The 17,500-nt window shown below is 38.8% G+C and overlaps 1 protein-coding gene across 3 annotated transcripts in view; it reads right to left on the bottom strand.

Annotated features, from left to right (window-relative positions):
- Positions 1–17,500, bottom strand: part of ATRN (attractin) — a 180,632-nt gene that overhangs the window by 30,880 nt on the left and 132,252 nt on the right. The window contains exons 25-26 of one of the 3 annotated variants that reach the window (XM_020877060.2): positions 5,821–5,882; positions 2,149–2,470 (exon numbers count right to left, since the gene is read on the bottom strand). The exons of 1 other annotated variant lie outside the window; for it this stretch is intronic. In XM_020877060.2, coding sequence (XP_020732719.1) covers positions 2,413–2,470; positions 5,821–5,882 — 120 coding nt within the window. In that variant the 3' untranslated portion in view covers positions 2,149–2,412. Of the gene's footprint in view, positions 1–2,148; positions 2,471–5,820; positions 5,883–17,500 lie in introns of those variants that run through there. One more of the 3 variants, XM_020877059.2, reaches the window with a different exon arrangement.

Genomic DNA, 17,500 nt, shown 5'->3' with positions numbered 1-17,500 from the left:
CTCAGCTTTAAAAAAGAAGAACCTATCTTTAATTTTGATTTAAAACATTTTTAAAATTTATCTTTATCAGATTTAAACACAAAGTAATTTAAATAATACAGAAGGGTATAAAAAAATTACAGGGTCTCTGAGTCTGAATTAACTTTTTTTAAAAAATTTTATTTCTTTTATTTGGCTGAGCCAGTTCTTAGCTGCCCCATGTGGGTTCTTAAATTGACACATTCAAACTTTTAGCTATGGTATGTGGGATCTAGTTCCCTGACCAGGGAACGAACCTGGGCCCCCTGCATTGGGAGTTCAGAGTCTTAGCCACTTGACCACCAGGGAAGTCCCTGAATTAACTATTTTTTTTTCTTTTTTTTTTTTGAATTAACTATTTTTTATAACACATTTATGGAGACGTTATTCAGGAGTGTCTTTTTTTCTCTCATGGGAGAAAGCTCTTCCAGAGCTTGACCCTGGCCATCTTCTGTCTCTGTGTTTTCTGATGGAAGTCTGCCAGCTCCATTTGCAGCATAATTTTCTGATCCTTCCTCACCCATCTTCCCCACATCACTAATTGACAAATTATGCTGCCAGTTCCAAGTCACTTCTTTCCCTTTTACACCCAACAGGCATTCCCTTACCACATCCCAGCAGTTATAGCTATCAAAAACATTGACCTGCCCTACCTCTGTTCCCCCACCCTAGTCCCAACCATCACAGTCTCACCAAGACTATTTCGGTTGATTTTGGCTCCCTTACAACCCACAAAAAATCCAGAGGAGGTCTTAAAACCATGAATTAATTTGTATTTAACCACTTATCTCATATCTAGTGTGTGAGAGAGGGAAAGAAAAGGGGGAGAAGGAGAGAAAGAAGGAAGAAAGGAAGAAAGAAAGAGAGAAAGAGAAAAAAAAAATAAAGTCTAGAGTATACAGATACAAGGAGGGAGAGTGTTCTGGGGAACTTCCAGAGTGCGGGGGGAGCTGCCTTCAGAGTGGCCACACCAGATGGCTTCTTCTCTCCTCCCTGCTTGTGCTGAGCAACTGAAGACAGCAAATAAGGTAGTGAGCACTGGTCCTTGGGCTGGAGAGGCCAGGCGGGATGGATCCTCTCTCATTCAGAAGACAAACTAACAATATACCTAATCCACCAGCACACTCTCCATCTATACTCCACACTCACTGGAGGCTGTGACAGACAGAAATGGCATCCATACACAAGTAAACATGGAATCTTCAACACGATAAAAAAAATCAGACATTGAGAAAAACCAACGCTGTGAAAGAGAGGTACCAAAAAACAACAGATGACATCTGAGACAGTTATTAATAGCACAAAATAAGATTTCAAAATAATATAATAAAATTTATTAATCTCAGAAAGGAATATGAAAGTAAACTGCATTCATAAACTTGAAACGGGCTACAAGGAATAATATACTAGAAATCAAATGCAAATGTTAAAAAAAAAAATCTCACCAGATGACTCAATAAAAGAAATGGACCCAACACTGAACTAAATTAATGAGCTGAGGAGCTCACACAGAATGTAGTACAAAAGGAAAATGAAAAAGAAAATGAGAGTTTAGTTAAGAAATGCAGGACAGATCCAGAATCTCACTCACTCATCCAACTAAGGCTGAGAGTCATAGATAACTGTTTCAAGTTCTCAGAACTCAGTTTAAAACTTGTAGGAGAGACCTCTAATTGGCCCTGTTCATCTGTGCATGTCAAATCACATGTTCATTTATAGATGGGATGCCCTTAACTGCTAGACTGTTAAAGGCGACTAAGTGGTATAATAAAAACATGAGTAGAGTGAAGTCCAAGGAAGGGTGGACCCTGGGGTGAATATGACAGAAGAAGACTTCACAGAGGAGTAGACAGGTTGGGCTCTTAATACGCCCTTGTGTCTAGTAACTTTGCTGAACTCATCTATTAATTCTAATAGTTAATCTGCAGATCCTTTAATTTCTATGAATACAATAATGTAAGTAATGCCTTTTTCTAATTTTCATATATTGATTTTTCTTGTCTTATTGTATTGGCTAGAATCTCTATCAACAATGTTAAATAAACTAAGTGATAGTTTTTGTCTTTCTCTTGTTTCCAAACTCAAAGGGAAAGCTTCTAATATTTTACCATTAAGAATGTGGACTGCTGATGGCTTTACATGTTATTCCTTTATTAGATTTTTAAAATTTATTTATTGTTGCACTGGGTCTTTGCTGCTGTGCACAGGCTTTCTCTAGTTCCAGTGATGGCGGTTACTCTCTAGTTGCAGTGTGTGGGCTTCTCACTGTGGTGGCTTCTCTTGTTGCAGAGTGCTGACTCTGGGCACGTGGGCTTCAGTAGTGGCAGCGTGCAGGCTGAGCAGGTGAAGTTCACAGGTTCTAGAGTGCAGGCTCAGTAGTTGTGATGCACGGGCTTAGTTGCTCCGCAGCATGTCTTTATCAGATTTTAAGCTTCTTTCTATTCCTAGTTTCCTAAGAGTTTTTAAAATGGATGATATTAAATTTTATCAAATGCTTTTCCCCCACTGATTTAAGATGATTGTATTAGTCTTCTTTATGCAATCAATGTGAATTACACTGACTGATTTTCTGATGCTAAACCAGCCTTGCAATTTCTGGAATAAACCCAACTAGGTTATGATATAGAAGTCTTTTTACATTATTGGCGGATTTTTGCTTCCTTATTCATGAGTGAGACTGGCTTGTAAATTCCATTCTCATATTATTCTTGTCAGGTTGTGCTAAGTTCATAAAACGAACTAGTGAGTATTCTTTTCTGTTTTCTAGAAGGTTTAGTTAATATTGATTATTATTTCTTCCTTAAAATGTTGTAAGTTACCAACAAAGGCACGTGGGCCTAGAGTTATCTTTGTGAGAAAATTTTTAATTATGTATTGTTTTAAAATAGATACAGAACTATTCAGTTTTCTATTCCTTCTGTGTCAGTGTTGGTAAACTGTATATTGTTTCATTCTGTTTTTTAGTTGTTTCATTCCATCTGTTCCATTTTCAAGTTTATTTGCATAAAGCTGCTCATTAAATAGTTTTCTAAAGGAAAAAAATGTGTGCAGGATTTGCAGTAACGTCCCTCCCCCCTTTTAATTTCTAATTATTTGTATCTTCTTTCTTTTTCTCTTGGTCACTCTTGCTAGTGATTATCAATATTATTCTTTTCAAAGGTCCAATCTGTGGTTCTTTCAATCCTCTCTACTGTACTTCTTCCCCTATATCATTAATTTTTGCTCTACTTATATTCCTTTCTTCTTTTCTTTACATTTAATTAGTAGTTCTTTCTCTCATTTATTGAGAGGCCTGTTCTTTGTTTTCCAACATATGCTTTTATAAAGTGGTGATCTCAACCTTAGCTGCAAGTTGAAATCACTTGAGCTTTTAAATGCTTGAGTTCCACCCCTACAGATTCTGATGTAACGGCTCTGGGATGTAGCCTGGGCATCAAAAGCTCCTCAAGTGATTCTACTATGCAGTTAAGGTTGAGAACCACAGATTTAAAGCTATATCCTCTAAATACACTTTTTGTTTTCTTTAAAAATGTTTATTTATTATTTTTAACTGAAGCACAGTTGATTTACAATGTTGTATTAATTACTGCTGTTCAGCAAAGTGATTCAGTTATACACATACATTCTTTTTTAAAATATTCTTTTCCATTATTGTTTAGCATAGGATATTGAATGAATACAGTTCTGTGTTATACAGTAGGACTTTGTTGTTTATCCACTGTACATATAGAAGCTTATATGTGCAAACCCCAGCTTCTCACTGCAACCCTCCCCCAACTCCTTCTCCCTTGGTAGCCACCAGTCTGTTCTCCATGTACCTGATTCGATTTCTATTTCATAGATAAATACAACTTTAACTCTGTCCCACAAGCTCTTAATATTTTCATCATTTAGTGCAAATCATTTAAAATTTTCTGCCTTGTTTTAATTTAAATAAAAAATTAAAAATGGGCAAATGCAATATATTGTTTTAGTGGTTAGGTAAATGGTCAGCTTTGGGAAAGAGGAAAGGGGCTGTCACTAAGGTAAATATAAGGTAACTTCTAGGATACTTGTAATACCGTGGGGCAAAAAAAAACTCTTGTCCCAGGTAATAATAGTTAAACGAGAGTATTCAATTTGTGATTAACTCATTAAGCTTACAATTTCTAAGTGTATAATATAAAGATATTATACTTCAATATATATTTATTAAAGAGAGAAGACAGATCCCATACAAACAGTGGAAATGATAATGACACTAACTTTCTCAATATTAATACTAGAAGCTAGAAGAAACAGCATAATGCCTTCAAAATTCTTTTTTTTTGGCCACAACGTGTGGCACATGGCACTTATCTGACTAGGTACGGAACACATGCCCACTGAATCAGAAGCACAGAGTCTTAAAACTGGACCACCACAGAAGTCCATGCTTTCTAAATTCTGATGGAAGGTGTTTCTAACCTAGAATTCTGTATTCAAATTTCAATAAAATGTGAGGGTAAAACTAAGACATTTTTGGACAGGAAAGGTCATAGAAAAGTCACCTCTACATGCACCTTTCCTCAGAAAAAACTTCCTGGAGAATGTGTATAAGGTGGGAATAAACAGGGGGACGAAGACACGGGATGAAGGAGACAGAAACTTCAACATAAGAAGGCTAAAGAAATTCCCAAGATGACAGTTGTGCAGCAGGCCTCAAAAACAACTAGTGCACTTGGGAGCAGCAGGTTTGGGTCCTAGAGCAGAGGCAAGAGAATTTGTGATAATTCTCTTTATGTTTATGATTATCTAGGCCAAGAGAAACTAAAACCAGGAAAGTATCTTCTTGTGTTTGACCACATCAAGAGAGTGTTCAGTTCTGTCAAAGTATAGGGGTAAATCAAGGGTAGCTACATAGAAAACCAAACAATTAAAAACCCTAAATATGGCAAATATTACATTTAGTACAAGCAAAAAGTGATTCACCCATCCAAAAAATGGGGACATATAATTAGAGTTCAACTCAGCAGCAAATGGGAGGTTTTATGGTTATAACAACATAAATAGGGACTCCTGATTTAGCCAAACATTGTGATATAACTATATTACATAAGTGGGATGAAGGGGAATCTATATGTGTTTAGAGTGTGTAGGGAGTTGCTGGGAGAGGTAACATAAGATAATAAATCTTTATCTTTGATGCCCTTATCAGTAGGACATCAAAAGATAACAGAATTGAAAAATCAAGAAAGAGTTTAAAGCATGGAGAAGTAAAAAACAAGTAAAATAATTTAAAGTTGTGGGACACGATGCTGTTGCTTCCTCTTACAAACACTGTAGCACTTTTTCAATTATGTGTAATAGTATTTTCTTAAAAATAATGTTAAACTGAAAAAGAAACTATAAAAACAAAAGGATCTCAAGGCCTAACAAACAATTTAGGTTTTAAACTTTTAGGTTTAAAACTCTAGATAATCACCTGAAACATCTCTTGAACAAGCAGCAGCATATATGTAGCTCACATCAGTAATCATTATTTTCTGTTATTTCAACTCCAAATCTTCCCCATATGAAAAGTCAAATTACCTACATTTTAGTATAGGGTACATGAAAAGCTACCTCAAAAAGCCAGAACATACAAACCAAATATCTTCATTTTATCAAATTAGATTGAACATACAGTATTGTAACTGACATGTAACTGTTCAGGAACATATATAAAGTTAGTTTGATCTGTTCTGCAAACACAAGATTATTCATTTACCTTTCATGGGTTGGTAATTAATTAAATTAAGTACCCAAATCAAAAGAACAGATAGGTTGTATAAGTGAAATTACCTGAAGAAGGTCACGAAGAACTGTACTAGGTCCATAAAATTGCTGTGCTGGGAGAATGCAATCTGTGACAGAAAACCAGGTAGAGTGATTAGGTTATAAGACAGAACCATCAACTCAGCCTTTTTGCTGAAGCAGAAAGACATTAACATTTCAAGAGATTAATGGAATTTTTTCATTTGAAGAAAAGCACCCATCCCTTTAGTTTTTCTTGCTTAACTGCCAAAGCAAAAGTGCTATTTTGAGACTCAAGACAAATCGCTATAGCCCCTGTGCTTGACACCAGATCTCAGTTTTTAGTCTGACCTGGAAGACATCTCAGAGGCCTACATCTAATGAGGTGGATGAACCTAGAGCCTATTATACAGAGTGAAGTAAGTCAGAAAGAGAAAGATAAGCATCGTATACTAACACATATATATGGAATCTAGGAAGATGGTACTGAAGAACTTATTGGCAGAGCAGCAATGGAGAAACACACACAGAGAGAACAAACCTATGGACACGGGGAGAGGGTGAGATGTATGGAGAGTGTAACATGGAAACTTACACTACTATATGTGAAACAGAGAGCCAATGGGGATTTGCTGTACATCTCAGAGAATTCAAACAAGGGTTCTGTATCAACCTAGAAGGGTGGGATGGGTAGGGAGGTCGGAGGGAGGTTCAAAAGGGAGGGGACATATGTATACCTATGGCTGATTCATGTTGATGTCTGACAGAAAACAACAAAATTCTGTAAAGCAATTATTCTTCAATTAAAAAAATAAACTATATATACATATAAAACCTAATGACAAGCACGTCAGTTTATCTGCAAAGAGTGGGACATGACAGAGCGACTGAACTGACTGACTGACTATGCCCCTATCAAGACAAAATGCTCTCCCCTTTTGCTTCAAATTCCAATTCTTGGATCTACCATGAGGTGGGCGGCCTCCTTTAGTGTCCTTCAACCTTTTTGACACTTAATGCTCACTTCAAGATAATGTCCCTTTAAAAAAAATACTTATCCCAAGTTTCACTACATTGAATATCATCTGACAATCAATATAACACCAATTGGAACCTAAATAATTTTATACCAAGAATATTACAGGGACTTCCCTGGTGGTTTAGTGACTAAGACGCCATACTCCCAAAGCAGTAGGCCTGGGTTCAATCCCTGGTCAGGGGACTAGATCCCATATACCAAAACTCAGACCCAGCACAGCCTAAATAAATAAGTATTAAAGAAAAAAAAAAAAAAAGAACATTGTAAAATCCCTAACATAGCTCATCAAATCTAAGACACCATTAAAACAGGTATTGTTTTGTGTACTTTTAAGAAAACCACTGATTTATACTATGACACAATGCTTTTAAAATCATTGTAAGGTGTATCAGAGATATTAGAACATGAAAAAATGTGCAGCTTAGAATTTACTACTAAGTATGATAATTGTGTCCTTACTACCCTATGATACACACAGTACTAGCCAGGAGTGTTCTTGGCTTATTTCTAAGGGACCACAGCTCTCCTTGGAGAGAGGATGGTGCTATAAATGAAACAATTATTGAATAAGACGATAATTATTCAAATAAAGACAAGAATGACAAGAATCATAGAAGTATATGATTGGCATCTTCTTTTCCTAATCCTGGCTACACACCCCCATCCCTTGTCAACTCCCACTGTATAAAATGCAAGAAAAGTGGTACAGCCTGGGCCCCAGCACAGTAACAATACTTTGCAGTCTTTTTATAGTCAGATTCACAGAGGATCAAGAGAGAAGAAGCGTCTAGTGTTTTTCTTTTTGACGCTCTTATGTTCTTTTTGACATTCCATAAATAAATAAAGGTCCAATACTACCTATTCAGGTCACAGAATATTAGGGGGCTTAGAATCTGAAGTTTTTGTGTTTGCCCTCTAGCCACCATTTATATTGAGAAATACAAACATACATAGACATTATAGATAAGGAGAAACCATATTCTTTGCTTTTCCTTCATTTATTATAGTAATCAATCCTTTAGGTCTCTTGAAAAAGGAAAACTGCAAAATATGGCTATAGTCATCACATAAAAGATTTTTATTTTTTTTAATTAAGAAACTGAATATTTTATTATTAAACTGTTTCTTATTTGCCTGCAAGGCTTCACTGTATAAAAATAGCACCAGCCAACACAGTATATTGCAAAATTAAGAGAGTAATATTCTTCATCAGACACTATACAACTAACAAACTTTCCCCACTGCCAGTTATTTCTAGTGGGAAGATCATTTTGACCCAAATATAGGGATGGCTGTAAGCAAGTTACAATACTATATAAGGCTTAAGATAACCATGTTATCCTTAAATCACATAATTTTTCTAACTAGTTTTATCACAGATAATTTCAGGAATTCTGAATATTATAACTGGAGCCTAGTCTAAAAATCATCGGGTGCTGTGAAAAAGATGCACAATGTTTATCTGAAGTCATTAGGACATTAAGAGGTATTTTCTTCAGGAAACATTGTTATAAGTAGTTTCTTTTGCTAAAAGTTGCTTTTTAAATATCTATTCACCACTAATTTAAGACAAATATGCTTGATTAAGTTGTTTCAAACTAGTTAATTTAGGGGTTCCATTTTCACTGAATAGACTTTAAGTATTTCTCATCTGCTTCTTCACTCATTAGTTCATCTAGTTCTGAAGGGTTACTGAATGTCATCTTGATAACAAGCCATCTTCAGAACAAGATTTGTTGACAAGTCCTGGATTTTCTGCTTCAGCTTTATTAATTTCAGTTACTTCTCCTGAGTTCACTCCTGAACAGAGTTCACTACTAGCTTTCACACTTTCCAAAGCACCGAACTCCTTTTGTTTGTTCAATTTGGTCCCAACTTCAAGCAGACTACAATAAACAACATCTCCCAAAGCTTCCTGTGCAAAATTACTGATTCCCACTGTTTCAATACTGTTTTCGGAGATTACCCTTTCACGTTTTTCGGTGAATTTCCTATCAGACAGCAGAGCGGGGCTGGTGCTAGCACCGGTAGGGCACCCGCCGGCAGCCCCCAGGGCCTCGGCCAACAGCGAGTTGCTTGCTGAGATAGCGCGCAGGCTGCCCACCACGGCCCGCCGGCTCCTCCCCGCTCGCAGCACCATGTTCGCAGACATAAAAGGTTTTTAATAAGACTGGAGAAAATCAATTATAAGAACAAAGTTATTCAGTCTTGAGGAATGAAGAGTCTAGGTTACAAGACATAAAGAAACAAATTCTAGGCCATCCAATTCTGTTTAGATTAATCTTTCAAAACAGCCAGTGTGGCTGGTCTCCAAGACTCACATCATTCTAAAAATGGTCTTCTTTTGTTGAATGTTCATTACCTAAGTCTCCAAAGTTACAAAGTTTCATAAGAAAACACAACATATGTACCACAGCTTCCTTATCCATTTGTCTGCTGATGGGCATCTAGGTTGTTTCCATGTCCTGGCTATTATAAACAGTGCTGAGATGAACATTGGGGTGCATGTGTCTCTTTCAGATCTGGTTTCCTCAGTGTGTATGCCCAGGAGTGGGACTGCTGGGTCATACAATGGAATATTACTCAGCCATTAAAAAGAATTTACTTGAATCAGTTCTAACGAGACGGATGAAACTGGAGCCCATTGTACAGAGTGAAGTTAGCCAAAAAGATAAACACCAATACAGTATATTAACACATATATATGGAATATAAAAAGATGGTAACGGTAACCCTATATGCAAAACAGAAAAAGAGACAGATGTACAGAACAGACTTTTGGACTCTGTGGGAGAAGGCGAGAGTGGGATGTTCTGAGAGAATAGCATTGAAACAAGTATACTATCAAGGGTGAAACAGATCACCAGCCCAGGTTGGATGCATGAGACAAGTGCTCAGGGCTGGTGCACTGGGAAGACCCAGAGGGATGGGATGGGGAGGAAGGCGGGAGTGGGGATTGGGATGGGGAACACATGTAAATCCATGGCTGATTCAGGTCAATGTATGGCAAAAACCACTACAATACTGTAAAGTAATTAGCCTCCAACTAATAAAAATAAATGAAAAAAAAAAACACCAAAAAAAAAAGAAAAACACAACTTATAACAATGTTTATGAATAGACTGACCACCTAGAAACATCTAGTCCTGCTTTAACACTCAGTCTTGTTGCTTAATCTTTTGATTAATGGGTGATGGATTTACTGTCCAAATTGAGAACTTCTGAGAGTGAAAGAGTGTTACTAAAAATTACACTGTGACAACAGGCATGAATGGGGCTGTCCCCTACTTAAAGACTGTCAAACAAGGCAAACCATCCGCAAAATCAGTCTTATGAAAAACGAGATTTTAGTGAAAGTGCTATTGGAAAACTGATTACACAAAACCATTGACAAATAAAGACTTGGCAGAATTACCAAGTGAAGAGGGATGAAAGATACAGATTTAAGTCCTCCAAAAACCTCTGAATATGATTGAGAGCATCTTGGGAAAACTGTTGAGACCTTTGGCTATTCTTTTTTAAATCAAGCTGTAAAGTCAAATCAGAAGTGAAGGACTCCATTCCTGCTGTCTTATCTCTGAGCACCATCTGCACAACTTCTATATTCTATAAGTCACACTTCCATATTCTTATCTTGCTCAATTTTTCTACATAGCCCTTAAATGTATACTTATTTATGGGCTTTTCTTCCACTAGAAAATAAGACCCATGAGAGACTTTGCCACTGTCTATCTCTAGTGCCTAAGACATGGCATGAAGAGGTTAAATAAACATTTGCTAAATAAAAGAATATGATAATTGGAAAAATAATGACCCATCTCTCTTCAAAATCAGTAAGACCTAATTGAGTTTTCCTCTAAGAACTGGTCCACAGTTGCAGCCATAATTTAATTTTGTTAACTGTACAATTAAACATTTTTCATAGTTGTGAGTTTCATTTTTCAAAATAATATCCCAATCAGACCTTTCTTTTGTGATTTACTATAAAAAACATTGAAATGTGTTTGTGGGTTTTTCTAATACTAAGGATAATGAAGACCTCTTATAATAAAATCTATTTAATATAAACAAGAAAATTCCATTACAATTTATAAATAAAAGTCACAATTACTTTCTTCTCCCTTTCCAAACAGTATCACTCTTCACATGCCAGGAACTTATGTCCCCTTAAATTTTCACATGGGCTATAGACTCAACTCTCAGTAATATGTTTGATTAAGGTGTGCTTGCCCAGGGTGCTCTTTGAGTATGCTATATGAAATGAAACAGAGAAGCCCTTCCAGCCCCAGGATTTGGGGTAGGATATTGTAAACTTGCCCTTCCCAAGCACTAATTTTATGCTTCATCAAACAAGTGTTTTCTGGTTGCAGTACCACTATTGTCCTTCAATGTCTGTAACCAAGGTGCCTTCCCCAACCACCTGCAATGGTGGTGGTTGTTCATACCTACAGTGGGAGTCCTGTCCTTCCAAGTCCTTTGTGGCCTAGCACAAACACTTCCTTTCTCATTCAGCTATCCCATCTTCCACTGGAAACTGGCTCTCTTCTACATTCTCAGCACTTGATCCACTTCCCTTTTAGGGTATGGAATAATCATATTCTACCTATACTATGGCTGTGTACCTGGAGATATCGTGTAAAAGTAGATTCCTATATTCTTCTATGAATATATCAGTTATTGGCTTTTAAATTGTTGTTGTAGGAGAAAGAATGAAAAGATAATTTCCTACCTCCCACACAAAAGCAGATACACCTTTATAGTCCAAGAACTAGACCATCCATGGTTCTCAAACTCTGCAGAGCTTCCAACAAAGTCAGAATCTTGGTCCCTTTTACCACTCCAATAGCTTTAAGCTCCCCAGGTTATTCTGATACTAGTGTCCAGGGGCCACACCTTAGGGAACTCTGAAATAAGGAATTATTTTAAAAAAAAATCGGACTTCCTTGGTAGTCTACTGGTTAGGACTCTGTACTCCCAATGCAGAGGCGCACATTTGATCCCTGGTCAGAGAATTAGGATATTAGCATGCTGGGTGCTGCAACTAAGAGTTATTAGCACACCACAACTAAAACCCAGCACAGCCAAATAAATAAACATTTTTTTTAAAAAAGCAAAAACCAAGCAAACAAAAACCAAAAGGAATCAATCTGGATCTTCTCCAGGGGTGGGTGTGGGGGTGAAGGAATAGGGGTAAAAGAAGAGAGGTTTCGCCCAAACTTTAAGACTAGAAAACGGAGGGAAATGAAGAGAATGGAGAAGATGTTTTAGAGTTCTGAAAGTAGAGAGAAATAAGGGGTGACTGCATGGTAGGTCTTGGGGAGGCTCTGAAGTACCAGGGATTATTTTGCACCCAAGCCCACCACACGTGAGAGTGAGGATAGCTGCCTTCAAACAAATCTCATGGCTAGGGGGCAGGGCATCAGGAGTAGCAGCCAGCAAATGAAGATCTGCGGACTCAGTGAAGCCCTGAGATTTCTGCATATCCCTGAAGGAAGGGGATGGGCCTCTGTGAATACAGGCTGAGAATGAATTTCATCAACTATGGTAGGTACAGGCTGAGCCCAAGTTTACTGTAAAAATAAGATAATATGACACATTATATTCAACTGTCACAAAACAATTTTTTAAATATTGGTATTTTGCATCTACTACATATAATACAAAATACCAATGTTAAAAAATTTTTGTTTTGTGGCAGTTGAATATAATACACAGAAGAGCTGTACAAAAAAGATCTTAATGACCCAGATAACCATGATGGTGGGGTCACTCACCCAGAGCCAGACTTTCTGGAGTGTGAAGTCAAGTGGGTCTTAGGAAGTACTGCTGCCAATAAAAGCTACTGGAAGTGATGGAATTCCAGTAGAGCTACTTAAAATCTTAAAAGATGATGCTCTTAAAGTGCCACACTCAATATGTCAGCAAATTTGGAAAACCCAGCAGTGGCCACGGGACTGGAAAAGGTGAATCTTCATTCCAATTCCCAAGAAGGGCAGTACTAAAGAATGTTCAGACTACTGGACAGTTGCACTCATTTCGAATGCTAGTAAAACTATGATCAAAATCCTACAAGCTAGGCTTCAGCATTACATGAACCAAGAACTTCTAGATGTTCAAGCTGGGTTTAGAAAAGGCAGAGGAACCAGAGATCAAATTGCAAGAAAGCAAGGGAATTCCAGAAAATACCTACCTCTGTTTCACTGACTACATTAAAGCCTTTGACTGTGAATCATAACAAACTGTGGAAACTCTTAAAGAGATGGGAATACTAGACCATCTTCTTACCTGTCTCCTGAGAAACCTGTAGGTGGCTCAAGAAGCAACAGTTAGAACCTTATATGGAACACCTGACTGGTTCAAAATTGAGAAAGGAGTCCAAGGGTGTTTATTGTGCACTCAATGCTAGGCTGGATGAGTTACAAGCTGGAATCAAGACTTCAGGGAGAAATATCAACAACCTCAGATATGCAGATGATACCACTTTAATGGCAGAAAGTGAAGAGGAACTAAAGAACCTCTTGATGAGGGTGAAAGAAGAGAGTGAAAAAGCTGGCTTAAAACTCAATATTAAAAAAAACTAAGATCATGGCCTCCCGTCCCATCATCTCATGGCAAACAGATGGGGAAAAGGTGAAAGCAGTAACAGCTTTCATCTTCTTGGGCTCTAACATCACTGCAGATGGTGACTGCAGCAATGAAATTAGAAGATGCTTGCTTCTTGGCAGGAAAGCTATAACAAACCTAAACAGTGTATTTTTTTGTTTGTTTTTCATTTATTTTTATTAGTTGGAGGCTAATTACTTTACAATATTGTAGTGGCTTTTGTCATACATTGACATGAATCAGCCATGGATTTACATGTATTCCCCATCCCGATCCCCCCTCCCACCTCCCTCTCCACCCGATTCCTCTGGGTCTTCCCAGTGCACCAGGCCCGAGCACTTAGACAGTGTATTAAAAAGCAAAGACATCACTGCTGGCAAAGATCCGTATAGTCACAGCTATGGTCTTTCCAGTAATCATGTATGGATGTGAAAGCTGGACCATAAGGAAGGCAGAGTGCCAAAGAATTGATGTTTTCGAACTGTGGTGCTGGTGAAGACTCTTGTCCAAGATCCCTTGGACAGCAAGGAGATCAAACCAGTCAATCTTAAAGGAAATCAACCTTGAATACTCATTGGAAGGACTGATGCTGAACCTGAAGCTCTAATACTTTGGCCACTTGATGGAAAGAGCTGACTCATTGGAAAAGACCCTGATGCTGGGAAAGATTGAAGGCAAAAGGAGAAAAGGGTGACAGAGCATGAGATGGTTTGATGGCATCACCGATTCAATGGACATGAACTTGGGCAAACTCTGGGAGATGCTGAGGGATGGGGAAGCCTGGGGTGCTGCAGTCCATGGGGTTGCAAAGTGCCAGACGCAACTTGGAGACTGAACAGCAACATACAATCTACAAAGCAGGTTTAAATGAATGAATAGTGTAAAGTAATTAGCCTCCAACTAATAAAAATAAATGAAAAAATAAATAAATAAACTGCAGGGAATAAAAAAAAAAAAAGAATGAATAGGGAAAAATCACTGTTTAGTACAGAAGGTTTGAAAAGAGACAGGGAAGAACCTCTAATTTGTCTTTATCTTCTCCACCAAAAACAATCTTCACTGTTACTAGCATTTAAGTCAGGGAGAGGATGGGAATGGATAGCCGGCTACCCTGTGAGGTAAGTTTTCTAGCTCCAAGGTAGCACTCATCAGGCTGTAAGAAAACCCAGAGTTTATATGCACATGGCAGAACCTCTGTGGGCTGCTTCCTTATCCCCTGAGGCCAGCAGCTCCACTAGGGCCCAGCTCCACCTGGTCAGGGAGCCCTTCCAGACTGTGGCCCATCCGCTCCTCAGCTCTCCCCGAAAGGCCAGGCTCTGCAGACGCTGAAGACCTGACATTAGGGCCAGAGAGGGTTTAAACGGTCATGGTGTCCCTCTGGCTCCTGGTTGGATCATGTCAGTCTTGCCATGTAACTATGAACACTGCAAAGCCAGGAGAGGCCTGACTGCTCCCATAAGAACTTAGGCCTGTTTACAAACAGCTTTCCAGTCAGGCCTCACCTATGCCAAGGATGGAAGATTCTATGACCATCGGCTGAGCTTATTCTAACTTGAGTCTAGTGCTGCCACCACTGTGAGTTTTTTTTTAAACCTAAGTTCTATATGGAACTCTATGTTGAGAACATAGGCCCTGGACTGGATCCCAGTGATCCAGTCTTCTGACCTGGCTTCACACACCACCAACCTAATGCTGGTTTGCGTAGGCACAGAAACTGTATACATACCTAAGCTTTGGTCAGAGCCTCAAGACTGGGTAACGCCACCAACCCGCTCATTCCTGACATGCATGCTAACACTCACCATCTGTCCACTGCCAACCTCTGGGCTCTCTTCCTCAAATTTCCTTCCAGCCATTCATTTTTACCACTCTCCAGAATCTGTATTTATTTTACTGTGTTCATCAGTAATTAAAAACCACTAAGGGGGCTTCTCTGGTGGTCCAGATGTTAAGATTCTGTGTTCCCAATGCAGGGGGCCCAGGTTCCATCCCTGGTTAGGAAACTAGATCACACATGCTTCAACTAAAAAACCAAAAGAACCTCAAGAACATTAATAACTAAATATACATGATTGATTCCTGCCCACTCCCTCCTCTTCTTAAGACTTCTCTCCAGAGGCCCTCTCCTTTAATTAGATTTCTTTTCAGTTCTTCTGGCAGCGGGTGGAGGGGGAGTGGTTTACCTTTTTAGCAGTAATAAGTTGTTTTTTGCTTTTTTAAAATTGTTATTTCCTGATTTAGTTACTTTAGGCATCACTAACTAACTTCCTGCTATATTAGCCATCACTCTCTACTCCCCAAACCCCTAGTAGAGTTATATCACTGTTTTTGCTGCTTCTGTTATAATTTCTATGTTATTATCCTGAGGGTGATAGTGATGAAAAGATGCCAAAACAGACAGGAAATGGATATAATACCCTTGGATACAGGGAGAGGATATGTCTTTTACCCACAAAAGGCTGTAGGAGCAGAAGGCAATAAAGCCATGGCCCACTGGAAAGCGGCTTCCCAAACCTCGAAGGCTCACTGGAAGGCACTCCTGCTTGGGGGCTGGGTGGGGAGGGGAGGTCAGTAGCTCTTGGGTGAAGCTCCCTTTGCCATTTTCACCAAGATGGAAATATGCTGGGAGGAGGAAGAGGAGGTTTTCCTCCTGCCCTCTGATTGTTCTAAAACTGCCCAATAGTGGCTAATAACTGGTAAAACTCTAATACAGTGTTGTGTGCTTCCTGAAAAGAATGAAAAGGAGAACAGAAGGTCAGTTCTGAGATATGTCCCAGCCGAGGCATAATCCTGCAGCTACTTTTGGGAGGTTAAATAATGTACTTGGACCTTTAATTCTTATTCAATCATCTGTATTATCTCTAAAAATCATTTTATTGTGGAATATTTTAAAGCTTTTAACAGGCAGAGAGAATAGTATAATGAACCTCAAGTGCTTATCACTCAGCGTTAATATTTACAGCTCATGGACAATCTTATTTTATCCATACTCTACCTACTTCCCCAAGATTATTTTGAGGCACATCCCAGATATCCTATCATTTCATTCTTAAGTATTTCAATACAGGTAGTATTTCTTAACTTACTCTCTTTGTAAAATTAGGAATGTTTGTGTCCTCATCTTTCTCTTTTCTTCTACTTCTCCACTCTTTTGAGAGTCTGACAAAATTCCAAACTAGAACAATTCAATCCTCTAACACCATACTGTGTAGATTGGGATGACAAATTCTTGGTCTCTAATCCCTGCTGGCTCTTTAGCACTAGTCAACAATTATGCAGACAATACCAGAAAATAGCTTCCATTACCTATATAAATGTTACAAAAGTTGCCAAAACCCCAAGGTTCTGATCCTGAGCATAAAGCTCTCATCTACAATGATGCTTTCATCTAGTGCACATTTATGGAGTGTGAGGACACAGGAATATAAAAAAGCCCTTGCCCTTACGGAAATCTCTGTAGAGTGAAAAAACAGACACATCCATGGCTGTGGAGGCACAGATGAGGAAAGGAAGCTGCTACGGGATATGCCCCAGCCTCATGACAGTTTCTGCCTGCCCTTCTCTCCAGCTCCTTGCTCACAAAACTGTTACTTCGGCTCTGCTCAAGTCCTAGTAGTCCTGGAAAGTGACTGAACATATCCCTCCCCCACCCTGAACTAGTACTAACATGTTCCTTAGGACTTCATGCAGACTTGGGCACCACAGAGCACTCCCTTCTTCTCCCAGGGTATCCAGGAGCATGGGGGCACACTTTGCCTCCCAGTATCGCTCCTGCTTTCCACTCATGGCTGCCTCTCTGGGTCAGAAGGTGAGCTAAGTGAGTTGATGTTAAAGGCAGGCTAGTGGGTCTTAGCTATGGAGATCACAAAAGAGAGGTCTGCTAGAAAAAGATCTACCCATCTCAGCCATAGGTGGTGTTCACAGATGGTGTGGATGGGGCTGTCCAGGGGAAAAGGGCCCAGAGGAAACCCAAGGGAACAATGGCACTGAAGAACTGAGAAGAAACAGTCAAAGCTGAAAAGCAGAAGAGAGGAGACTTTTCAGAAGAAGGAATAACAATGATCATGATGAAAACCATGAGGTAGG

This window comes from Odocoileus virginianus, chromosome 9 (genome assembly GCF_023699985.2).
Source record: "Odocoileus virginianus isolate 20LAN1187 ecotype Illinois chromosome 9, Ovbor_1.2, whole genome shotgun sequence".
Taxonomy (NCBI): Eukaryota; Metazoa; Chordata; class Mammalia; order Artiodactyla; family Cervidae; genus Odocoileus; species Odocoileus virginianus.
This window is presented reverse-complemented; position numbering and strand designations above follow the sequence as displayed.